Here is a 26118-nt window from a genome sequence, read left to right on the forward strand (position 1 = left end):
TGGTCCCATATGGGTACATCCTAACTTGGGTGGACACAACAGTCCCCAACAAAACCTTGGGTTGGGTTGGGCCACCAGCTGGAAGGGGCAGCTGCACACCTGGAAACAGGACAGGTGGCAGAGAGTCAGATCAACAGCAGGGAGTCACACACTCTAGGGGACCCTAGGGATGCAGACTTCACTCACGTGGGAGCTCTGTGGGTGCAGAGGGTGGGGCCCTGGAGTGAGCAGTATGGCGCTCCTGGCGGTGGCTTTGCATGCGTTTGAAGACACTAAGAGTTGCTGGGCTCATTCATAAATACACAATTTTATTTGCTATTTTCAGGGGAAACTTAGGCATTAAATGGTAAGCTGATAAAATACGGATACCTAAAAAAGTACAAAAGTATAAATATCCCCTTAGAATAAATTTTAGTGAATTAAGTCTTAATATCTTTAAATTAAAAAAACAAAAACAAAAACAAAAACAAAACAAAACAAAAAAAAACAACCCACAAGCCTATCTATTAAGTCAATGTCAAAAATCAAAAAATGCTAAGTGCCCAGCTGCTCCCCAGGGCCAACGCAGGGACACCTTCCTTCGGAGCCCTGCTGGGGAGGACCGGGTCAGCCAGTGGCTAAATCTGCCCTATAGAAAGGTTTTTATAAATCATTTAAGCTGAACCTTTAACAACATACAAGAGGCCTTATGAAAGGAGGAGGTAAATCCTAGATGCTGGAGAACTTGGTTAATAAGGTTATTGGCAAAAAAGAAAAAAAGAGGACCTAGGCAAGAAATTTCTGGAAGCATTGACATGAGACAGTGTCAGAGCCTCTGACCTCACATAGGCAACTCCAGTGGTCAGTCTGCACAGCTCCCCTGTGAAGCAGAGATCAAGAGGCAGAGCTTGCTCAGTGGGGCCAGGCCCCTGCCCCAGCTGAGGAGTCTGAGCCCACAGTGGGCAGTCTCTACAGGAATCCCGGCAGCCCCAATGGTACACTGGCTGGGCAGAGCCCACACAGGTTCTGCCAATTCTCAAATGCTCCAGAAATATCAGAAAGAAGAACTGCATAGTTATACAGAGAAAACAGAGCCAGAAAGAGACACATGATGCACTGTAAACATCCCGAATCTTCAATGTGACCCGGAGCGTCAGTTCCAGAAGCCAGGGGACAGGCCTTCGCCCAGCCTCCATCCCAGGTGCGACAAAGGCACTGGTGGGCACCAGCTCCCGATGAGCCCGCAGGTGGGACTAATGAGGCAAAACTTGTACCTCCCATTAAACGATTTAACAGATCCATCTAAAACATAGCAACACTAAAGAGTATAAACATTGGGCAATCTATCCACACTTAAAAAAAGGGATACAAAGTTCTCTTGCCTGGAAAATACAAATCGAGAAGCCTTAGACTGTCCTGGCTGCGGAGGCTGGGAGAGCCTGGCTCTGAAGGAGGCCTGTCCTCAGGGCAGGCGCCCAGGAAGTAGTGATGATGCGGAGGCCACCATTGTCAGGAGTCTTCGCCGAGGTTGAGAAACTGTTGACTGATCACGCCGGAGGCAAAGCAACCTCCCTGATCCAAGGACGACATCCAGGTGCTCAAGCAGGCACCTGGCATACGGACCTGAGCCACGGTGTGCTGGACAATCCACACAGCTGCTGCCCCTTCCTCCTGGTGAGGCCTGAGCTGCTATCGCAGACTGTGAATGTAGCACCAAGGGCCCTGCCCTTCAAATGATCTTCAGGACTGCACGGGCTAGTTGGGAGCACCCTGCCTCAGTCCCATGCAGCACTTGGAAAGAACAGAGCAGGCCCCCAGAGATAGCCCACCTGGCCCCTGTGCCTCTTCCTTGTGGGGATGCCCAGCTTCAGACAGCTGGGCCATCTCTCACCACCCACCTCCGAAGCAAAAAAGGATCCACACCCAGATCTCTAGAGAAATGATCAAAAGCAGGTTTCTTCTCACAGACATACTTCCTGGACACGGCGGTTCACTGTATCTTGGGAAAAGGTAAATCATTTCTTCGGCTGTCAGTACTGCATCTCACATCCTTGAGCCCCGTTCTTGCAAAATCTGAAAAACACCATATGCAGAGTGAGGACTCAAGCCTGACCAGTTCTGCTTTGCAGAACAGAGCCACAGACCTATAGTCTGCCACAGGCAGATGGCTCACAGCCTGAGAAGCCTGCACCACAGGCCAGGGTCCCAGGTGGCAGGCACAGGGACCTTCAGTGTGGGGAGCCAGCATCTCACACTCTCCATCCCCCCATGTCAAAGAGCTCAATCCCCAGACCCTTCCCCCCATGAAGCAACAGACCTGTTATCACCCATGCAGCCCCTGGGTCTCCTCTGAGACACCTGCCCAACTACAAAAAAACCTTCAAGTATGGGTCATGCTGGGGAGATGCCCTCAGCATCTGGACCCTGCCTGCCCGGCACAGTCCTATGCTCTCTGATGGCTATGCTCACACCCCTGGCTCCTACTCAGCCTGACCTCAGAGGACTCTCCCCAGATGGTTTTCCTCACTAGCACTATGCAGCCAGCTATGCACCCCACCAAATAGGGATATGAGCTCCTGGAGGCCTGAGGACAGGCTGGGGCCCTGGCAAATGCTACCGAGTCAAGCCCTGGGCAGGGAAGAAGTCCTCACCTCTAGGCAGGGTGTGCTGGAGCTGGCCAGCCCCACCAGGAGCCTCTCAGCTGCTCCCAGCCACTGATGCAAGCACAGAGATGCTGCCAGAGCTCCAGCAGCAGAGAGCTGGCCCCCAAGAGTCTGTCAAGGGCTCAAGAGAAGGTCAAGTCCTCTCGAGCTACTCTGGACTTTCCACCAACACCCCAAAAACCCTTGCCTGTCCCCACAAAGAGTCTTGGGGGTTGCCTTCTGCCCATAGCACCCACTCATGTCAGTACCTTGAGGGGTGCCTCCTGCAAGGCTGGGGAGCAGTGACCCTCCTCAGGCCTGACAAAAACAAGCCCCATGAGGTGATTCCTGAGCCTGCCAAGACTCAGGAAGTGACTCAGAGATAGTGCCACCCTCCTGCTAAGGGGCCAAGCCCCAGTCACCACTAGCCCCAATGCAGAGTTGGAGCCCAAAAGAGCAAAGAAAGGGTCTGTGTTGGCAGAACTACTGGCGGGTGTGACTGTCCTGGTACAGTGTGACTCCTTTGAGGAGCCAGACCCGACAATCCCCAGGGCTTGTGACAGCATGCTGCCACCATGAGCCCTCTCAAGATGAGCTAATACTGTCTGCCCTGGACAGTGTAGTGTTAAGACTTCCAGGCACACTCCTGGCAGGGCTGCCTTCCATGGGGCAGCCCAAGTCCCATCAGAGACCCAGTGGCATGCTTGAGGCTGTGCCCCGGGCAGTGCCACACTGACACTTCCTGGCCACTTACAATAGCCTCGCTCTGGGATGTCCTGGGGGCAAAAGTCAGCTCTCCTGACTACTCCTGCCACTTCCCACAGCCTAGATCTGCTGTAGGTGGGAGCTGCTGAAGCACATTCCCTGACAGCAGAGACTATGGGGTGGGGTGGGGTGGGGACACTGAAAGAAGCCCCTTCCCTCCAGGTTGTCAGCCCAGTCTCCTAGTCTCAGGCACCTTCAAGTGATCCTCTCCTTTGGCCAACCTGGTGGTAGATGTGGCTTCCCTGTGCTCCCGTGGACCCCACAATGCCCTGAGTCAGGAACCTGTCATAGCTCAGCCCCATCCCCATGGCAGGGACAGCTGAGGTCCTTCTACCCACATGGCTGTTGAGCCCTGCAATGGATGATGCTGACAGAGGCTGTAACAACCCCATGCCTCACTTCAGAGACTCAGGGCCAGAAAGGGAAAGAGGAACATATTAGTACTTTTTATGTTAAATGACAATGCATTTAAAAAATATGTATTTTTTAGTTGTAGGTGGTCATATTTTATTTTTACGTGGTGTAGAGGACTGAACCCAGTGCCCACACGTGCTAGGCAAGTACCATACCACTGAGCCACAACTCCAGTCCCATCTGGCAATACTTTTAACCCAGCATGGTAGCACACCCCTGCATTTCCAGCTCCTTGGGAGTCTGAGGCAGGAGGATCACTTGAGCCCAGGAATTCAGGGCCAGCCTCAATAGCAAAGCAAGACTCCATCTTAGTGAGTCTTAAAAAAAAAAAAAAAAAAAAAGGATATATTTATATATATCCTTTTTTTTTTTTAATTTGATACTGTATTTTTTAAATTTGATACTGATATTGAACCCACCCAGGGCCTTGTACATGCCAGGCAAGCACTCTATCAGACATTCCAAACCCCCTTATTTTATTTTATTTTGCCACAGTCTCACTAAGTTGCCTGGGCTGGCCTGGAACTTGGTTCTCCTGCCTCAGTCTCCTGAGTGGCTGAGATTACAGGTATGTGCTACCAGGTCCAGCTTATTTTATGTATTTAACAAGGTTACTAGAAGATTTTAAAAGACATATGGAGCTCCTTACAAATTCTCTTAAAGGGCCAGATGACACTTTAAGCTCCGATGTCAAGAGGCACTTAAAAGCACACCATTCGAACAAAGAAAGTGAGCTTGAGGACTCTACTCAGACAGACCGCTGCAGTTTGCAATACCTGCCCTAGATCTTTTCGGTCAGTTGTTTACCTTGAGAGGCTCAGCTGGCCAGGTGTATCTCCCCATGTTCCCTCATATGCTGAGTTGCTCATGGGGCAGCGGTGAAGGTTCCTAGCCTGTAGGTCTGGGCTTGCGGGGGGGCCTGGCCTTGCTGCCTACCACCACCCAGGCTCCTGCCTGTGTGCTCAAGAAGACACCAGGCAACCCAGCTGAGTGATGCTACAGCTGGGTTCTAACAAAGGTCCAGCTTCAAAGACATGGAAGGTGAGAATGGGCTGAGGCAGAGACTGGAGAAGAAGCCCGGTGCTGCGGGCACTGCCCAGCCTCAGGGCAGATGGTGGAAAGAATGTCCAAACACAATCACTGCCCTGTGGCGACGTGACAGGAGCACCCCTAATCTGGAAGGCTTGAGTATGAGAGATTGTCTGGGCTTTGGTCTCTGAGATCAGAGTCACTGACTCCTACTCACCCAAGATCCTGGTCCATGACCAGTCTGAAGGCCACCCCTCAGGAGCTGGTAGGTTGGAGTGAGCATTCCCTGCCTGGCCCCAGAGTGCTCCTGGGTCTCTACCCACTGATGCCCACAAAGCCCTGATACAAAGGGCTTGGTAAGTGCCCGGATCCTTCTGCCCGTGGCGACCACAGAGGGGTACTATGGCAGAGCAGTGCCCAGCATCTGGGTGCAGACCCTGGGCCCACCTGCAGCTCTACTGTGCATCTACAGGTGCATCTATTGGAGGTTCTGCCAACTACAGGCACAGGACAGGTGTGTGGGAGGGGCTGGGGGCAAGGGTCCACTGGGGTAACAAGGGTTAAGGACACTAGGTGCTGGGTCAATCTGAAGGGCCACAGAGCTCACCATGACATTACACTTAATCTGAGTCACTGCCTTGGTACCCCGTCTCCTCGTCGTCACTCTGGTGAAGCAGGCAACGTGCAGCAAGGGAGAAGAAGACACAGCTGTCATCCAAGCACAAGCCAGGCAGGCAAGAGAGCTGTCCACTAGATCACCCTGAAGGAATGCCCAGGCTCAGAAGGTGCTGCAATTACTTCCTGGAGTGGACCCACCTGCAGCAGGTGCCCGCCCTCTATGGCTCCTGGGCAGTGTGCCCTGTGACCTCAACTCCCTGGAGTGACCTTGAGGCCCACAGAACCTCCTGCTGGACAGGATGGCTTTCGTCTGCCAGAGGCCAGGAACCACACTCTTGCTTGATGGAGGATGGCATCCTGGATCTGAGGCTGAACCACATGGGCAGTTAACTAACTGATCAATCACACAGGAAGGGTTCTCCTGGCCTCTGCCACATGTCGCCTCCTGCAGCTACATTCCTCTGTAACAAGTGGTGACTCCTAAGACTAACCACATTTGGTAGGTTCCGAGTTCTGGAAAGTTCTCAAGCCTGAGTGGTTTGGGACCCTCCTGCACTTGTAGTTGGCACTGGAAGCAAGGGTGCTCACATGGGGTCAGTTCCTCCCACAGTGGGCCCAATTCCTCACACTGGCCATACCCTTGGGGCCCTAAAATCTCTTTCTCTCACCAGTCCCATCTGAAACAGGGAAAATTCTGCCCACCAGTGCCGCAAGACCACCAAACACTCAGGGGCACTAGTAGACAAGGTTCAGTGTGAAGAGGGCAGCTGCTGAACACAATCAGCAGAAATAAGCCATAAGGGGACTCACTGCCCTCAGAAATGTGGCCCTGCTCCATCCAATGTGCAAGTGTCCCCAAACTGTCCTCCAGATCTGGCCCCCATGATTTTCCACTGCTCCCAGGGGCCCTGAGTCCTGCCCTGCCTCTTGAGGAGCTGCTGCAGCTGCCCCACTTCAGAGCCAGGTATTTCTGGAGAGAGAAATAAGGCCCTGCTTTCAACAGCACTGGGACTTGGGTCATGCCTGGAGCTTCCTCACAACACAGAATGTATCCTTTCTGCAAATGAAAAGCCACCAGAGGGAAATGAACCCTGGTGAACTTCGTTATGAAAACTGCAAGTTCAGAAAAGAAAAGCTTCTAAAAATAAAACCATCTACGAAAGAGTCCTGCTGTTGCTCAGAGACAGAGAGGGTTGTCCTGTTGCCCAGGACAAGGCTGGGATCTGGAGAGGTGGTCATCTTCTAGACCTTAGAGCTGATGGAAACTCAACGCAAGCCTGGCACCAGGACCCTGGCTTTACCTCATCTGCTGAAGGGCACTGTGGGCTTGCCTGGCTTACAAGGTCCTGTGTCTTGAGGTGGGAGAGGTGGCAGGGCCTGGCCTCCTGCAGGTGCAGGAGGTGCAGAGGAGGTCAGCGGCAGATGCACACAGCACCTTGCAAGGGTGAGAATACTACCAGGATCCTGGCCAGAATGGCTTCCTGGAGACCCCTGGGCTGACTGTGCCCATCAGTTCCCAAGACCTTGCCCCAAAGAAGACCAGGGAAGACTCCAAGGGACAGCCCTGGACAGGTAGCTGCTCTCCAAGGCAGATGCAGCTGGCAGTCAGCCAGAGGACATTTCCAAGAGTCCGGTTGTCACAGAACCCGTGGTTCAATGTCCTCACTTAAAAGCTTCCCAGACTGGCCTCTTCCTATACTCACACACAAAGCCCTCTGGTACTACCTTAGGCACCTTACCAGGGTCACCTGGGGGCCTCTGGAGCTGCTGCAGAGTTCTCCGTTCACTGACTGGCTCTCAGGCCTGGCTGTGCTGGGTGCTGTAGGGGCAAGTGCACCTGCTGCCCTTGGGCCCAGCCCTGAGAACATGCCTGGAGAATATGTCACTATGACTGGTCACTTGTAGGCAGGTCAAAGGACTAATCCAAAACTAATAAGGCAGATCAATCCCTATATTTTTGTACCAGCTGCCGCTACCTTCTAGAGGAGACAGAAGAGCCTGGCCCACTGCAGGGGAGACTGCCTCCTTTACACACTAAACCCAACTCAGAGACCAGTGGCCATGGGTAAGGCAGCTGCTAATGCTGGGAACCACCCCCAGCTTAAGGGCCTAGATCCTCCTCCCACACTGAAGGCTGTCCCTGGGAATGGAGGATACCCAGGTCCCTCAAGAAAGCAGCCAATGGTGGTGATCCTGAAACACAAGAGGCCCTGCCAACAGGTCCAGTGGATGCTTCCAGAAGTAGCTCTGCACACAGACTGAGAAAAGAAGGACCAGTACTCATTCTAGGAGGCTCTGCTGATAAGCCAAGCAGACTCGACCTTTTATCCAAATAAATGGAAAAGCATAGAGAAAGAAAAAAAAAAAAAGACTCAACCTTCAGAGTCTCCCACCAGGAGGGCTGGAGAGTCCACAGCTGCTAAGGCACCAGGAAGTCCCTGCACACTTACCTTGGCTTTTTCGCTGGGCTCACTGGTTGTGCCGTATGAGGTGTTGTGCAGCTCCTTAGAAACCACACAGAGGAACTCGGCCTGGTCTTCGTTCCCATAGTTGTAAGAGGAGCCGATGCTGACCAGCTGGAAGAGAGACACAAGCCGTGTGAAGCAGCAGTGGCTCAGGTATACTGCAACTGGAGGAAAATATGGCAGAGGCCGCAACGGCTTGGGGCCATGAAGGGCAGGCCTCAGTCAAGAGGTTCCAGTGAAATGAAGGAAAAGTAATCCCAAAACTCTTGCAGGAGCAGGCACCTGCACCATGATACTGTGCAACATGCTGGGACCGGTTGCTGAGTTTCTCTTCGTGTTTCTGGGCCCACAGGAGATGCTGACTGGCTGTCCTGAGGGTGTATGGAGTGAGGATAGTGGGAGACGAGGCCAGAGCTCATGCAGGTACTGCATGTCCTGTTTGTCCTTGCTGGCCTCCAGCAGGCCCTCTGCAGGCCCTCAGCTGAGGTTGGGTGGGGAAGAAAGGCAGAGGCTAGACAGCTGAGAGCCTGGAGAGCTGAGCCTGACTCTGAAAGTCGGACTCTGGAGAAACTGTGGTTTGCCGCATCTTAGTTTGTGTGGGTCTGACTGTGCCTCACCTGCTGGGCATACCCTTGGCCATTCTAACTTGCCTAGAGTACCTCCAGGACACTCCACACCACATGGGGCTGGGGCCGACGACCAAACTGACAGCTGCATTGACTGACTGCATTGGGGACCAAGTTACCTCACAGCCAACAAATGTTGTGTACTTTAAAAAACAAAATGAATCAAAATGAAGATAGCAACAGTATAGTATAGCTGTTAACAGGACATCTACTGAGCCAAAGATCAGCTGAAAGGCTGCCAGTAGTGGCACAGTCCACATGCCAAGTGGTGACCAATGCAGCAACAGGGACAAGATGGTGGGCAGTGGTGGGCCCTGCCAGGTGAGGCAGACTGTAGGGATGCTGGCCTTGAGCCAAAAAGTTGACAGCTCCACTGATAAGAGCACAGAAACCCAAGTTTTCCAGAGAAGACATGCGCCCATAAGGTCCTAAGCAACTTAGTGACACTCCATCTTAAAATAGAAAATAAAAAAAGAGTTGGGGATTTTGCTCAGTGGTTAAGCATCACTTATCAAAAAAAAAAAAAAAAAAAAAAAAAAGTCATGTAAGGACCCCAGATTCTGCCCGACTCCTCCAACAGCTTGCCAACCCACAGTAGTCCTCACCCTGCTTTGGGGCAGTAGAGTGTCCTTATCAGTGCAGAGGAGTCCTAGGTACTCAATTCAAATGAGGATGACCAGTCCACAGACCCAGAGCTGGTAACAGCAGCTTTCCAGCACCTAGCTCTTCAGGGCCAACACATGGGGCAGGGCTCTCCTGTCACTCGGAGACTTGCGTTCCTGCTTGAGTCTCTGGCTTGATTCTTTTTTTATTTCTTTAGAGTATTGGGAACTGAACCAGGCTCTTATGCATGCTAGGCAAGTGCTCTACCACTGAGCTACACCCCAGCCCTTGTTTCTAAATTTTATTTTGAGACAGGATCTCAATAAGTTGCCAAGGCTGGCCTTGAACTTGTGATCCTCCTGCCTCAGACTGAGTAGCTGGTATTACAGGCATGTGCTGCTGTGCTCCATTCTGGCATGATTCCGATGGGACCTGGGTGGGAAAGACTGGCAAACTTGGCCCACACAATCCTGCTAGAACCCCCAGGAGAGCACGGACGGCCTCTTCCTGTGTGTGCTGCGAAGACAGCAAGTGCCAACTGCACAGCCAGGACATGCTAGGGAGGCCAGCCCAGCACATGAAGGTGTGAGGGAGATGGTGAAGAGTTCATGGCAGCTGTGCCTTCCTCAACCTCCCACATTCACTGTGTCAGGCAGGGTGGGGTACAGCTGAGGGCTCCAAGACTAGAGGATATCAGGGAATTCTGTCTCCGGAGACTTCTGAGGCAGAGGCCTCCTCACTGATCCCTGGGGCTGTACTTGTAATCAGATTTTAGATGCAGTGTAGGCTGCTGCAGCAAACCAACAGACTCTCACCTGCTCAAACTTCCAACCATCAGACATAGTAGACACCATCTGTGTGAGCTCCTCCTCCTGACACTGCAATACACGGTACACATGCTTCACAGGCACCTGCAAGGACAAGGGCCATCATGAACCAGGTCACACCCACACCATGGAAACCCTGCCCACATGTCCCTGCAGGAGAGAACTCTACAGGGATCCACAGGTCCTGGGGCCCAGAGCAACCCTGAATACATCCACACAGCCGCCCACGGCCTGAACAGCCGCGTGTGCCACTTCCTCACTTGCCTCCAAAAATATTTCTACTTCTAAATTCCAAAATAAAATGAGTCATGCTCCTCAAATCTTGAGAGCACCTGTGGCTAGATGTGAACACACCAGAATGTCCGCTTTGGCCACATACAGTCTCTGGATTGACCAGCTGGGAAAAGGGCCTAACCAGAAAAGCATGAGAGACAGGGCCAGATACACCTTGCTCCTACTTCCAGGAAAAGTTTTTCAACACGTGCAGGACCTTTCCCAGTATTAACTGGCTTCCCACACCCACATCTACCTCCCAACCCCACCCATCCCAAAGGGATCCCTGTGCTGGACTCTAGGCAGGTCCTATCCTGGAGACTTGGACTCCACGCAGGCTCTATCCTGGACACTGGAGCAGGACAAGCAAAGACTGGGCTCTGCCCTCCCGGAGTAGCTCCAGCAGGGGCAGTAACAAAGGGCAGATGAGGGCCCAGGTGGCTGGCACTCACTGCCAGGTGGCAGTATCTCATGCTAGTGACATGTGGCTGACAAAGACACACAATGAATTTGCTGCTGCCAAAGTGCTCCTGTGTAGGACAGCATAGGATACTGGCTACCACTGCTACTGGAGGGCCAGGCCGCAGGAGGGGGTCTTTCTCACCTCTGCCTCGGAAGTGACTGCATGATTGTGAGTGGGGCTGGGATGGAGGAGAAGAGGCAAACTGTACAAATGAAGGAACCAGGGAGCATCTGGGATGCTTCTTCTGCTCTCTGGGAGAGGAGCCTCTCCCTAGACCCCCAACCTGGCGCCAAGTGGGCTCCAGGAGGAGGTGGAGGGCCAGGGGCAGGTTGCATCCATGTCCCTCTCCTGGCCTGGCTGTTGTTGTCCTGGGTCCACTGGTTGTGCAGGAAGAAAGCAAGCAAGAACAATACAGCAGGAAAGTCCACCATGGGATGGGGATAGTGACAGGGTTTAAGCAGACTGGCCAGAGTGCTGACATTCAGCCCACAACATCTTTCCAGAGCAGAACCAGCAGGCTGAGGGCTCACTCAGCTGCTCTCAAGCACAAAGCTGGCATGATGGCAAGACCAGCACCCAAGACTCACTGGCACCTCCTTCACAGAAGGTGTTGGACACAACCCTCCTCCAGCAGCACTAGCCTAATGGGTGGCAGATGGTTGCTCACTGTGGCCATATACCACGGTCCCTGGGAGGATCCACAGCAGGTCTGAACACCATTCAGAACCTGACCTCCCCTCATTCCCAGGAAAGCCCAACCCTCCCTGTGCCTGTGCAGACCCCTGGCCCTTACCCTGTGCCCCTCCCAGTTTGTCACTGCTCTTCCATCACGCTAGCCATTGGAGGTCTCCCTGCTCCCCTAGAACCCCTGTTCCTTTCACTGGATCTTCCTCTCCTCCATTGTGTTCACCATGCCCAACCTCTGTCTATTTTCCAACTGGAGGGGGCTCCTTGAGGTGGGGCCAGGAAGAGTTGGATAGATCCTGTACAGGCACTGCAGGGGCTGAGCTGGAGGGTGAGGCCCCTAGGCTCTGTTCCAAAGGCCTCATGTGGGAGGGCAGGCGAGTCATGCCTACAGGCCAGGTCTCCAAAGCTTCCAGTGCATTAGTCACTTGTCTCACCTGTGAGGTTTTGCTGTCTCGTTCTCTAATTTTGTCTTTTACAAGTTTTATTAGTGAGGTGATGTTGTAAAATTCTGCTTCTTCCAATACTCCTGGAATAGAGGAAAATGTTAACAGATTTTCACCAGACTGGACCAAACAAAAATAGTATTTCGCACCTGCTTTCTCCCCAGGCCCAGCCTGTCTTAAGTAGTCACAGACCACCTGCTGCTCACAGCACTCAGCAGGAGTGAGGGTTGAAAATGAGAGATGGGTCGCATGTGGTAGCACATACATGTAATCCCAATGACCCAGTGACTCGAGAGGCTAACGTAGGAGGACGAGAAGCTTGAGACCAGCTTGACAACTTAGCAAGACTATGTCTCCAAATAAAAAATGAAGAGGGCTAGGGATGGGGCTCAGAGGCAAAGAATCCCTGGGTCCAATCCCCAATATTAAAAAATGAAATAAAAGAGGGAGGGGGATGTTTATTAAACATGCCTTGCTGCCTCCCTCCAGTGACATACAGGAACAGAATGGCTGCTCTGGGCCTACAGATACCAAGAGAATGACTGGCATGTTCCCTCTGCACCCTTGCCACCTGTTCTGAGCCCTAGTTCTTCCTGCTGGGAGCCTGCAGGTGCCACAGGTGCAGGCCAAGGGATGGCAAGCTGCAGCTTCCTGTGTATCAGCCACTCACACCTACCAACTCTACTGAATAGGTTCCCCCAGTCCACAAAGACCAGACAGCTGAGGCTGCTCCTGGTTCCAGTGCTCTTCCCAAAGCCTGCCATCTGCAGTGCCCCATATTCAGAGACTTAAAACCTCCTGGACACTTAGCAGCAGATTCCCAGGGTCCTACTTCAGGGACTTCTCATGGGTATGGGCCATTGAGTCATTTCTTCAGCCCCCCAAATGCATGACAACTCAGAACAACACACAGCAAAGTGGGAAGGACATGGAACAGGCAGGAAAGCTCAGGGCTGCCTGGAGCCAGAGCAACACACACTCAGGGGAGGCTGTTCCAAATAGTATGTGCATGTGAAGAAGCCTCGGCTGACACTGACACTGCACGTGGGCACAAGTGTCCTCTGGCCTTAGAGCACAGCAACCTGAGGCTTCTTGAGCTCAGGAGGAGGGAGGACACCAGAGTCCAGAGAGAAGAAATGGAGATGCAGCACGGGCTGGAGGGAGAAACCAGGCAGTCCAGTCTAGAGAAGACTGCTACAGAATCTCCCAGGCCCTTCTTGAAACAATCCCCTGGTTTTCTGAGCCAACACCAGGGTACAGAGTCTACACTAAGGCCTGGTGCTGGGCAGACTGCACATGGGCTTGCATCCACACTCTGAACAGGCAGGATGCAGTGGCCAGTGAAGGCAGGCAGAACTCAGATGACAGTGTGCAATGTCGCCACCTCGAGCTGCCCTGGAGAGCAGGCAGAGAACCCTAAGACAACCCACAGGCATTCTGGGGTGTCTATGACACGTGGCCTCGGATGATGGCAGGTAAAACAGCTGCCCACCCACATCTACCCACCAGACCCTTGAAAGATGGAGCCTGCAGAGCAGCCCTGGCCACTTGGCTCTTCTTCCACAGTGGTCCTGACAGGCCACTGCACAGCCTCTCACCACCAAAAGGCCTAGGAATGGCAATGCAGCAGCCCCCACAGCCACATCTGCAGAGGAAGCGTGGGGCTGCAGCTTGGTGTCTGGATCTTCAATGGAGTGACCAGCACCTTCACCAGGAACCTGCCCCTGAAAATAAGGTCTTTGTGCAGAAAGGATAGCCTACCTTCCTCAGCGAGGTCTTTGTTAATGACCAGCTTCCCATGTCTCAAGTAGTTCAACACAGGTCCAAAGTAGGTGGGGTCTCTGTCAATTAAATAGGCACCCGTTTCATCCTATGAAACAGAAATGTCATCAGTCCTGGATGAGAAACTGGCAGCTCTGGCAGCTAGAGCAAGGCCTGGGCCCATCCAGGTCACACACCCTGCACCAGGCCTGTGCTCTCCCAGACCTCCTCCAACCTGATCTGCCTGGCTCCCAGGTGGAAGACAAGCTTCAGCTGTCTCCTTCCTGAATTTGCTCCAGAGAGAGGTAATGAGACATGAGGTCCTTTCCTCACAGCTCCAGAGATTTCTGAGAAACCATGTGGTATGACCCATCACAAAGGCTCCTCCACTGTCATGGGCAGGGCCTTTCTACAGAAGTCCAGGACTGGACTGGTCTGGGGGGCAGTGGGACCTCCTGACTGTCAATATGGAAGAAGGCAGCCAGCCTCTGGTTGCTGAGCTCTGATCCCACTGTCAGGAGTCTTGCTAGGATGAGTGACTCCTGGGGGAGCAGCACATTAACTGCCCACACAGAAGCCATTTTCTGTTGAACGGTGGCCACCAGGCTTTCCCACAGACTGTGACCACCAAGGGAGCCCTCCCTCATCTTATAGTAGTGGTCTGCAGTCCATGGACCACAACCACACAGCCCATTCACTCACTTCTCCTGACCTGGTTCCTCCAGGAGACAGGGGGCTTTCCTGAGGCTGTGGCTGGCCAGTCAAGGACCCCTTGAGAGCTGATGCCTGCCCCCTGCAGCTATCTCCCCAGAGGTGACACACCCTCCCAAGGCATGGGGCAGGCACAGCTCCTGCATGACTTGTTACAGACCACGTAGCCCTAGGATCCTCAGAAGCAGGTGATACACAGATCCCCCAAAGACACATCTGGAGGGGTGGGTAGTGAATTCCTGCCACTCCCACTCCAGACCCAGGCCCATAAATTAGCTACAAGTAATTTGGGGGCTGCTGAGTCTGGCAGGGCCTGGTGCTACAGGGACACAGAAGTCCTGGTGCTGATGAGGGTGGGTCTCTCCCAGGCACAGCCTGGCATCTGCTCTGACAGACACCCAGGGAGAACAGGAAAGTCAAGACCCCACTGGGGTGAGGCCATAGTCTTGGCTTCCTGGTCAGCAAGGCCCACAGCCAAATGCTGGGAAGGATAAGGACTCTACAAATCAAGACGATGGACTCAATTTCTCTCACTAGAAAGCAGCTGTGAAGCTCCTGTAGGGTCTCTGCAGGTACAGGGCATGGAGAATGCTGTATGTGACCCCCAGTGGGCACCACTGGCCAGCTCTAGTCCAAGGGGACAGCATCAGTATCTCTGCAGAAGGAGACTGCTGAACCTCTCGGACGCAGCATGCCCACAGGCACCAGAGCCCGGAGAGGAGGTGTCTCAGCTACAAAACAATGTGCCTTTAGGACCCTTTTTTCTTCATGGACATCAATTCCTATAGTTGGGCAGTAAAACCTGGTGATTTCAAGGGTTCTGTCTCCAAACTCACAGTCACAAAACTATAAAAACCTATTTTTCTTAGAACAAAGGGATACAGTCGAGCTCTGTGGCTGGGAAAAAATCAGTGAACCCCTGGGATGTGGAGGTGCTGGAACCCAGAGGCCACTTGCCCCAGTCACCTCTGCACCCTTCTCCTTATAAGCCGTCCATTTCACACCCCCAGCAGCATCCTAATCCCATACAGACCTCCTGACTCCCACCTGACGATGTACCAGCTGGACTGACCAGGCCTCCCTATCCTGCGACCCTAGCCCTATGGGCCTGGAAGTCATCGTGCCTCCCAGCCTAGTCTTCCAGCTGTGCTCCCAAGGACCAGGGAGATCAGACTCTAGAAGCAGTCCTGGCCTCCTGCTTTGGACAGTCACCATTTCCCACAGTGCCAACCATGTGGCATCTGCACATCACCAAGCTCAGGAATTAGGAAGCTCTACCTGGACAGAAAACTGTAGGAAGATCAAGAAGGAAAGGTCAGGGGCTGGGGTTGTGGCTCAGTGGTAGAGTGCCTGCCTATCAGGTGTGAGGCACTGGGTTCAAGTCTCAGCACCACATATAAATAAATGAATAAAAATAAAGGTCCATCAACATCTACAAAATAGATTAAAAAAAAAAAAAGTAAAGATTAGAGGGGGAGTGGGCTCATCTCTGCCTGGATACCACAGGGGACCTCCCTTATAACATCAGCCATGAAGTCAATGGGTCAGACTCTGGGCTCAATGCCACCACACCCCAAACCTCAGTTTCTTCATGAGTAGAACAGGAACAAGAGCAGTTCACCGGCCTAATGGGCAGCTTTGAGCACTAGGGGGCTGGGTACAGTCCTGGTCCATGTGCCACACCTGCCAACAGATGTCACACCTGCAGCAGGGTCTGGATGTTAAGGCTTCTTGGCAAGGACAAGTTGGGCATCCCTTTGGGCACTGGGACTGGCAGAGGAGGAAAAGGAAATTTTCTGAGCACAAGATACAACTATAGTCCAGGCCTCCCAAACCTGGAAGGACAAGGGCATGAGAAGAGACTGTGTAAGCAACAAGGGAGGAAAACATGGATGTTGTGGTGGGCCAGAGGGAACTGGTCCAACTGGCACTGATGCTTGGCCCTAAAACCCTAGAGAAGGGGAGATGAGCCTCAGCTGTGTTTGGGCCCTGACAGGCCTGCCAGCTTCAGTCTTACTGGGGCTGGCTTCTCACCACATATGCCTTTTAGGAGACAGCTTTTTCCTTGTGGCTCTGGGGAGCACTCACCACTGTGCTACACCTTCAATACTATTTTTTGCTAAGTTGTCCTGGAGGGCCTTGAACTTGAAGCCCTCCTGTCTCTGCTTCCTGAGTGGCTAGGATCACAGGTATGGTCACCATACCAGCCAGGAGACAGCTTTCTGGTGGATACTTTCTGGCCTCTCAGCCTGGAGCACTCCTGGCTCAGGGCAGTGACAGGACCCATCTAAGCAGAGGACATGGGGCTTTTCAAGGTGAGTATGCTGGCTGGGCTGACAGCACCAGGTGCTCAACCACTCTTGGGGCTGCAGACTTCAGGAGTGGCAGGGCAGGGAAAGGGAGACCCAACGAGCCTTCCTACAGTTTCAGCCACAACCTCTGCTTCCAGTCAGCACCCTGTGCTCTGACACCGAAGGCTTGTGTGCCTACCCAGCAAGTAAGAAGGGCAAGCTGAGTTCTTTGTGTGGATCCCACTTGCTTCCAGCCAAGAGACAACTTTAAGGCAGCAGCCTCCTGGTGACTTCAGAAAAATAATATCAAAGGAGCCTAAGACATTTGCTTTAACTTCACTGGAACCAAGACTGGAAAGCAGAAAGAGTAAGAGGACCCTGAACATAATGACCAACACAGGCCTACGTGAGGCCAGCGGGTCCCAGGCCACTTGGCCTAGGGAGCTGCCAGCAGCACACCTGGCTGACAGCAGGACAGAGTTGCCTAGAACATAGGGAGAAGCCAGGCTCAACAAGGGCCTCCATGCAAACAGTCAAGACACCATCAGCACAGGGTCACAAGCTGGGCACAGAGTGTGGCAGTGGGTAACAGGAGGCTGGGCAGCAGAGCTGGCAGAGGGTGAAGCACCCCAAGGCCAGGCTCATGCCTGGACTCCCTCACTGGGTCTCAGCTGCCCCACTGGTCGAATGAGACATCCAAGATAACCCTTGAGCTTTTTCTGGCTTCAGCTGGCTGTGCTCTAGTCTGACTCCCTTTCCTCAGAGATGGAGGTGGGCACTTGGCTCTCTGTCTTGGAGGTGGAGGGTGTGACAAGTTCTATGAGAAAGGAAGCCACACATCTGGCCATGGGGATGAATGAGTGGGAAACAAAGTCCAGAAATGCGGTTCATCTGGCAGGCTGGTCCTTCTGAGGCCCTGCCTGTACGTATCTTTACACAGGAAGGTGTCAGTTAAAGCCCAGTATGAGGGAATGAGTCTACCTCAGGTGAACCTCCACCAGCTTATAACTTACCTTAAAATCCATGTGAATTTTACACTTAAATCCCTATTCTTTTTTTTAATATAAGTATGTTTCCTACAACTTTGGAGAAAGTCATCAGAGGGCAGTTGGCCAAACCCAACAACTGAAAACCAGCCCAGAGGACCTGTGGAGGCGCCCAGTGCCAGTGCCTCTTGTCCTCTGGAGCATAGCCCAGCTTGATGGAGCACTTCTGAACCTGCTCACCACTCCTGACACCCCTGCTGCCCAGGCTGGCCTATGCGAAAGAGGGATTCAGATAGGGACCCTCATCCTGCCACGTTCTTCTCGCATGGCATAAGTCTGAACCCAAAGACTCCCAGGTCTGCACAGAGCGCCTCCAGGCCCCCCAGAACAATTGGCTACAGTCATCTCATATGGCACTCTTTTGGAGTGAGGGCTGAGCCCACCCAGGCCTGCCGAAGTCACCTGAACTGAGGATCCAAGCAAAGGCCCACAGAAGTTGAAGGAAGAGCAAATGTCCCTGTACAGGCTGCACCTCCTCACAGAAACCGGGACTGTCCTATACCATCCCTCAGGGCACTCTGGTACTTTTCTTTTGGTGGGCACCCTTCAATCAGGCAGACCTCCTTAATAAAACAGGCACCACTTGGACGGAGGCCAAGGTCAGAGCCAGCAGGGCCAGAAGAGGGAGGGAGTAGGGTGCATCGCAGCTCTTACACTGGGATTCCTGGAGGCTGTCAGTGGGAGATCTCAACTTCTATAGGAAGGGCTGGGTCCTAAACCAAGACCCACCAACTCCCACTGGGATGCACATCGATAGGACTGTTCAGAGCCCCACTGTGAAGTCAGGCTGCTCTTAAGTTAACAAGATCAAGGTGAGCAGCCCAGCTCAGATGGGGGCCAACAAGAGAGGCCTCAGCACAATGTGAGCTTGGGGCCTCCGTCGTCACGTGGAGATAAAGAAAACAAAAAACAGGAAACACAAAGCACCCAATTTCAGATTGAGTCTTTGGCTCACTCATGCAAAAGCAGTGAGAGGGTCATCCTGGGATGTCTGGAACAGTGATAGGTGCTGAGAGAGGCAGAGCCATCAGCATCACCTGCTCCCAGAACCTGTGACATGTGGAAGAAAGCCCTCACGGTGCACACTCGGGTGGCTATACTTCTAAAACCAAACAGAATGAGAAGCAACAGCCAGGACTGGGCCAGGATGTAGCAGTGGGATGGCTGGTCAGGCACCTTGGATCTTTTTTCTTCCTTCTTCTTTTCTGTCCTTTCTATAATTTATGTAACAAGCATGTGCTACATCTGTATGGTGGAAAGGTTTGTTGTTTTTGTAAGAGTCAGAATTAAGTCTGCTTTCTCGGCAAATCATTCTTCTCTACTGACATTCCTTCCCCACTTCTCACTAACTAGTGTCTGACCTACTTGAAGGAGTGCTGACTTGAAAAATACACATCTCCTCCCTTCAAAGGCATAAGAAAGGGATCACTGGACTTAGCTTTAAATATTTAATGAGGGTCAGTCCCTCCCACACATACATATCATGGGTCCACATGCTGGCAGGGCAGACTGGTGATGCCTAAGTTAGCACTGATTGGATCCAATATGGAGGCTTAGCCCCCCAGTCTCCAAGGGAAGCAACTCTGAGCCTGAGTCCCTGGCCATGCCATCTTCCCAAGAGGAACAAATGGTTACAAAGACCAGGTCAGGTCCATGTCAAATATCTCCCAGGAGACCCCTGCCCAGGAGACCCCTGCCCAGCAGCCACCAAATAGGGGTGGGAAGACATGACTTCATAGACAAACTTGAAAGGGCAGCATGAGGTAAGCCTCCTGACCCTGTGTTTTGGGTTAGAAAAGGGTCCTCAGAGAGGCCCAGTGGGAGGTGGGCCACTCTGTTCACTCACAATCAGACCTCCATCTACCTCGCTGCTGCCATCCATCCAGGGCTCACCCCTTCATTTAATGGGGCAACCCTGGAAAGGGCAGGAAGAGGGGTTGAAAGCACCAGGTTCTCAGGCAGTGTGGAGGCTCCTGTGAACATGCTGAGAACTCTACAGAATGTTTGCACCCAGCCCCTCTCTCTTACCCTACAGGGTTCAGAAAGACAGTACCCACCTCGATTATGAGGGACAAGGCATGGCAACTAGAGGGAATCCAGAGGGTAGAGTGCTGTAAACCAAACCTGGGGGATTTCCCAGCTGAAATCTAAATACATAAAATTTTCTGAGCATCAACATTTGTCAACATTAGAAATATTGTTTTCACTTTGAAATTATCCATTTCAAGTGACTATGCCTGTGCTACCACACCTGGCTTTGTTGTTTTTATGCAGACTTGTCATATCCTTGACCCAGAAGAGACCTTAGACATCACCAATTATAAGTGTGGAAACTGAGGCCCAGAGACCAAGGGGGCTTGGTAAGAGGCCGCTGGGCCTGGGGTTGTAGCACAGTGGTAGAGCTCTTGCCTCACATGCGTGGGGCACTGGGTTCGATCCTCAGCACCACATAAATAAATAAAGACATTGTGTTCATCTATGAGGTGTTAAAAATAAATAAATAAATAAAAAGGACAAAAACGGAGTCTTAAAAAAAAAAAAAAAAAAGAAGCCTCTGGATTCACAGAACAGGGACAGGACCCTAGGATCCTGGTTCCCACGTCTGCCACCTCCAAACCAGCACCCCTTCCAATGCACCTCAGTCTTACGTGGCAAGGTGTCAGAATCCAAGAGAGCTGGCATGCACATTGCACTTTTCCTCCATGAGATCCTGTGCTGGAGACTGGAAACACCCCACAGATAAGGAACGCAGGTGCAGCAAGAGCTCCAGGTGAGATGGGGAGTGGAGATGGTAGGTATGTCAGGGCTCCGCGACATGGAGACTCTCTATGTGACCCCAGCCATCTGCCCTGGGAGAGTGTCCCTCAAGACCCCAGGGCCTGCCTCAGGATGCCTCCCCACTGACACAGCTGGGGACTAAAATTTAGGATGTCAGCATTTATACAGACTCAAATGAAGCCTGGCAAAAGCAGATGTGAGTGGACTTGTGAGGGGAACCCACATGTGAGGCTCCTAGAACTTTTTGTGAAACAAATGTGCTTTGAATCAACAAACATGGGTCCCCAAGCTGTGTGAAGAAGCCTGAGGTTTGCTTCAGAGTGTCCTGTTAGTTCAGCAGAACAGGAACCCATCTAAGAGCCCAGCTGCCACACAGGTAAAGGCAGCTAGGTGCTGTGTCAATCTGTGGCTGGGGGTGTGGGGGGAGAGTTGTGGACAGGTACAGTGTGCCACCTCTCCAGGACACCTGCATAGCTCCAGTTGCTGTGAATACTTAGCCAGCAGCAAGGGGTCATCCATCTGCTAGGTTTCTTGGGTGGTTTCTTTCCCAGGGACCCTTGAGTTACAGAAATCTCAAAAAAGTCCCCAGCAGGTATCACCTCACTGCTGGTTTACAGTGTAACAAACAACTGCCAGCACTGACCAGGAGGAAGGCAGGTGGAAATGTGGTCATGCGGTCAACCCTCCCACCCCAACCCTGCGGCCCGGGACGTGACACCTCCTCCAGCCCCACAGTCCCTAAGCCACATTACAGTCCCCTCCATGCTGGCAGTCCAGTCAGCTCCAAGGATACTGCAGCCAGGACAGCCCAGCCCAAGGCTCCCCAACCCCTGTGGTGCCCAGGCCTGCCCTGTTGGTGTCACCTTCAAGGCAGCCCCTGGTCTTTCCACACATGGCCGCCCTGGCAGACTGAGGACAGAGTTCTCCTTTCTTCCTCACTGGGGCCAAAGGGCAGGCCCTCAGCTCCTCCTCCTCCTCCTCCTCACTGGGGACTTCTGGCACCCAGAGGCTCCTGCCTCTCCTTATTTGTTTTAGAAAACCTATCTCAGCCTGACAGTGAGAAGCAGGCCACCAACCCTGACTTTCAAAAACCAGGCCAAAGAGTATGGAAAGTCCAACTGCTGAGGCAATGAGGACCCCCAGAACCAATGAGGACAGCTGGAAGATGCTGGGGAAACACCCTGCACATGAAAGCCTACTGTACCGAAGCCCTGGAGCTGTATGTCTCAGGCTAGAAGGCATCAGGTGTCTTGCTCAGGCAGCCCCACCAGCCCTCCAGAGCACAGGCTCTGCTATCCAGAGCTGGGGACCCACCCTCCAGGGTCCTGTTCCCCTACAAACAGCCAGGAGCTTTTGGCAGTGTGAAAGGGCAGCAGGGGAAGCAAGGGAGACAAGCTGGATATGCCACTCCCAGCCACACCCAAGCCTTGGAGGTGCTGTCCCAGCTTAAGGGGAGCTGCCCAGACTGGCACAGAGAGGGTTACAGTGATGAGTGTGAGAATAACAGGAACAAGAATAAATTCTGAGGGGAGAAAAGAGCATTCTTGGTGTATCCTTTCTAAAAACAAAGTGCAAAAAAATAAGGATCACTAAGAGCAACTTCTGCTGACTGCACTGGCTGGTGCCAGGTGGGGCAGCTCTTTCCTCTTCCTGAATCTTCACAGCTACTCCCTGCAGAGTCATTGCCTCCACTTCAGAGGGCAAACCTAGGGCTCAGAGAGTTGCATTCATGCACCCTGAGTCACACAGCAGGGCTCTCAGAGACTGGATTCTCTTTATACCAGGGAAAATGACTTGGATAAAGGTCATGCCTACACCATGACCTACACCAGCCTGGAATTTTCTATGAATGAAGGGAGAAGCTGCTCAAGCAAGGTCTGATCAGAGCCAGTGTGTACCTGAGGACCATGTCAGGCATCTGAGACATGCTCTCCTTGGAAAGGTCCAACTTATGAAATGGCAAGACCTCCTGGGCACTGACAGTCACCTACTCAGGGTCAAGGGGTTTTTCACATGAAGCATTCTGCATACAGGTGACCACAAACTCAGAGAGCATAATCACCCACTGAAGAAGGGTAGAGCAGTTCCAGTACCTGATCATGGTCAAGGACCAAGGACACCCTCAGAGCCACACTGTCAACTTGAGTGCAAATTGAGACATGTGCTCCTCAGACACCTACTCATGGCCTCTACAGACAACGCAATTCTGTCCAGTGCACGAGACACTTGTGGAGATTCTGCCAGTTAGTTTCTCACTTCTGATTTAGTTACATGGAACATAATCTGCCATTTCTACTCTAAGTAATCCCCACTTCTCTTGCCAAGCTGCTGATTCAAAGATGGTCCTCCCGCCCACATCCCATTCCCTGGTCGTCTGTAAAATTCCTTTCATATCTTTCCAACCCTAAAACTTGCCAGCACCAAGTGTGCTCAGGGTGGGCATAGGAAGTGCTGTAACTTTCCCCAAGACCCATCTGATGCCACCATATCTACAAGCCCAAAGCGGAAAAAGTGGCTCTGTTGTAAGAGGAGATGCTCACGTGCAACCAGTAGTTTTCTCCAGGCTTGGCTCAGTTGCAGAGACAGAACCCTCCTTGATCCTCCTCCATCCAGGTGGCTTCCAACCAATAAGTATTTGCTATTCCCTTTACTTCCTAAAGTATATCTACAATAAAGCAGGGTCTGGTTCAGACACAAACAACAAACTCTGTGTTTCCAACAATGCCTCTGGAACACAATACTACAGATCACGGAAACGTGGCCAAAAGGAATCAAATACTAAGCCTTTACACAGCACTTCAGATGGGAAGCTCAGAAAGAAGCACCAAGATTGGCCTGCCCTAAGGACAACATGGGAGAAAGTGACACAGGAGAGCTGATGAGCAGATGCTGAAATGCACAACACAGTCCCAGTCCCACTGGAGGAAGTCCCAGGAGGAAGTGGAAATTCATCAGGCTATCTAGAAACAAAACCTCGCAGCAGCAGTGGGCCCACACTGGCCCCTGAGGCAAGAGGGCAAGGGCCTGGGGCACAGGACATCCAGAGCAGTGGGTCCTGGAAGGCTGGGACAGGGTGAGGCCGGTGGGGGTGGGGGGCAGATACAGCCTAGAGGCATAGATTTTGGGCCAGAAAACAGTCAAGCCAGTCCCTGGATGTATCTTTTTCCCACCCTCCCCAACAACCTGCCCTTGTCTTTAGAAAGCAGCCTCCAGAGGACCTGCAGTAACCATTCCCATAGCACCTCACTGACAGCCACCACCATACAATCTGTGTTTAGCATTCTCCCATGAACTTGAAATTCAGCAGGTTCCCAAAAGGTTTCTTGGGAGCCTCTTTCCCTTAAATCTTCTCACCCAACTCTCATCCCAGTGCCACATTCTGCAAGCCTAGAGCTCAATAAACACTAGGAAAGTGCCAGGCAGGGATCTTGCACCGGGTCCCTACTGAAGTTCAACTCTAGAGGTGTCTGTCCTTAATCTTGATTAACTATGAAGTCAGGGCTTGGAGATACCTACACGTGAATCAACATCCTGTTTATCTTCCATCATGTAATTAGTGGCCTCCCACTGCAAGCACCCCTTCCCCTCCACCCACTCCTTAGATTCCTCACTCAGGATTTAATTATCAAGGTGGAATCTCCTGGGACATTCTTTCATCAGAAAATGGGGGACAGGGGAATAAGAAGATAGAGCATTTTATACATTTTCTCCTTTGAAGCAGAACACTAGTAATATGACTAATGTGAATTAACATTCTTTCTAGCAACTTATCTGTGACTAAAACTAAACCTTATTTACTATCAAGTATATTATGAGACAGAGACTGTGTCTGCCATATTACAGTCCTGTTTAAATGTTGGCTTTATAATTTAGAAATCAAGTGTAATGTAAGTAATGATTTTTTTTTTAAATTACCATAGATTCTGATAGATTATCCCCTACCAAGAATCCTTATTACAGTAAGGCATAATTTTTAAAGCAGTCTTAAGAGACAGTAAAATAAAGGGCTGAATCAATTTAACTGTGCTAAAGTCATTTAGTTCTGAATCTACTGTTCCAGTGCTGAATAGGCAGTCACTGCCTGGAAAGAACCCAATGGATAAAAACATTTAAAATCAGATTTAGGATACACAACAGGGATCCTGGGTAGAAAAGCAAGTGACTGGTCACTATGACCCACTGTTTAAGTAGGAAAACCAACAGAAAAGCATACACCCACACTATAAAGGGAAAATGACAGCTGCCAAAGGCCTATTTCCATCCTGGAGATGACAGTCATTTTCTGGGAGGTCAATTCTCTAAGAGTAGAGAGCTTAGTCAAATGAGTGGCAGGAATGGCTTGGGGGTGGGGAGGGCACACTGGCATGGCAATCCCTGATTTCTGCCCTGATTTTGCTGAAAACTCAAGTATTTTCATTTCCTGGTCATAAGATCAGGCCATGAGTAGTCTTGTCTTTGTCAGGGTTCTCAAAGTAAAGGACCTTCCTAGACTCTGGGGAATAGAGAATCTTTTCAGAAAACCTCCAGCAAGGCAATATCAGGTTGGTAAAGCACTGAGCCAAGTGCAATCATGTCAACTGGAAGACCCAGCAGTTAGCGTAAGGCTTACGAGCTGCCTAGAAAAAAATAAAACAACTCTTCTACAACTCTTCTTCAGTTGGATTTTTTTCTTTCTCTCCTGTCCCAAGACACACTTCCTCACATAATTATTGTAAAGGTAATAATCAAAATAGTTCCTACTACCACCTGAACAGTATGAGCATTTAATTTTATCAAAGACAAGCTGTAAAACTAACCTGGAAACTCCTATCCTTTTGCAAGGGCGGTGGGAAAACTAAGTTAAATAGAAAAGCAAATCAGAAAAGAGATTTCCTACCTGACCTGTCCTTGAAGCCCTAAGTCACCCCCTAATTTAAGCAACTTTCCCTACAAAAAGTCTTACTGAGAGGCACCTTGTAAGAGCTGCGGAGTCGGTGCGTGTCGTGGATTACAAGGATGGAGCGTCAACTCTGTAAATGCAAGTCACCGGGAAAAGAAGGCTACCGTGTCAACCTCCATGCCTACGTTAATTCAAACGTCTGGACTGTGAAAACACGAAATGAACTCAAGAATTCTCCGTTTCCAGAGCCAGCAAGTACGCTAGGGCGGAGAAGTGTTCACACGCCCTGGGCAAAAGAGTCTAGGCAGAAAAAGTCCGGGGTCTGGGAACCTCCTCCTCCGCCGCCGAGGCGTGGAGCGCGAGGGCGAGGGGCGCCCGCGGCGCAGCGACGGGGGTCCCTGAGGCAGCAGGCGCCAGGGCACCGTGCTCTCCTTTAACCCGGGCGCCGGGCCCGGGGCCCCCGGCTGGCCTGCGCGGCCCTCACCTTGTCCGAGTCCAGGTCGGGGTCGGCCTGGCACAAGCGGTACAGGAAGGACTTCGGGTCCCGGCACAGCGTCTGCCGGGTGGTGAGGAAGTAGGTGCCGCCGACGTTGAGCCGGACCCACTTGGACACGCCGCCAGGGCGCTGGGCCAGTGCGCCGAGCCCCGCGCTGCAGCGGCGGCACAGGCCGCCCCCTAGTCCCGCCCCGAGGCCGCCTGGGGCAGGCGGCATCAGGTCGAAGAGATTCTCCGCCATGATCTCAGCAAGCCCCGCCACAGCGCCCCTCCGCCGGAAGTGTCCGGTCTTTAATAGTGTTCTCCGCGCTGTCCCGCCCACA

At 52.1% G+C, this 26118-nt stretch overlaps 1 protein-coding gene across 1 annotated transcript; it reads right to left on the bottom strand.

Moving 5' to 3' along the window:
* Positions 1-294: 294 nt before the first annotated feature.
* Positions 295-26065, bottom strand: Kctd5 (potassium channel tetramerization domain containing 5). Its single transcript, XM_047533576.1, has 6 exons — positions 25785-26065; positions 13596-13704; positions 11826-11917; positions 9957-10052; positions 7898-8023; positions 295-2052 (listed from the first exon to the last, which is right to left on the bottom strand). The coding sequence occupies exons 1-6, from the start codon at positions 26034-26036 to the stop codon at positions 2023-2025; spliced, it is 705 nt and encodes a 234-aa protein (XP_047389532.1). The 5' UTR covers positions 26037-26065; the 3' UTR covers positions 295-2022.
* Between the last annotated feature and the right edge of the window lie 53 nt (positions 26066-26118).

This window comes from Sciurus carolinensis, chromosome 18 (genome assembly GCF_902686445.1).
Source record: "Sciurus carolinensis chromosome 18, mSciCar1.2, whole genome shotgun sequence".
Classification (NCBI taxonomy): domain Eukaryota; kingdom Metazoa; phylum Chordata; class Mammalia; order Rodentia; family Sciuridae; genus Sciurus; species Sciurus carolinensis.

Coding starts and splice junctions, on each gene's coding strand:
- Kctd5 (XM_047533576.1), bottom strand. CDS start 26,036: ATGGCGGAGAATCTCTTCGACCTGATGCCGCCTGCCCCAGGCGGCCTC. Junction 11,918..13,595: donor CAAAGACCTCGCTGAGGAAG/GTAGGCTATCCT, acceptor CCTCTATTCCAG/GAGTATTGGAAGAAGCAGAA. Junction 2,053..7,897: donor AGCCCAGCGAAAAAGCCAAG/GTAAGTGTGCAG, acceptor GGTGTTTTTCAG/ATTTTGCAAGAACGGGGCTC.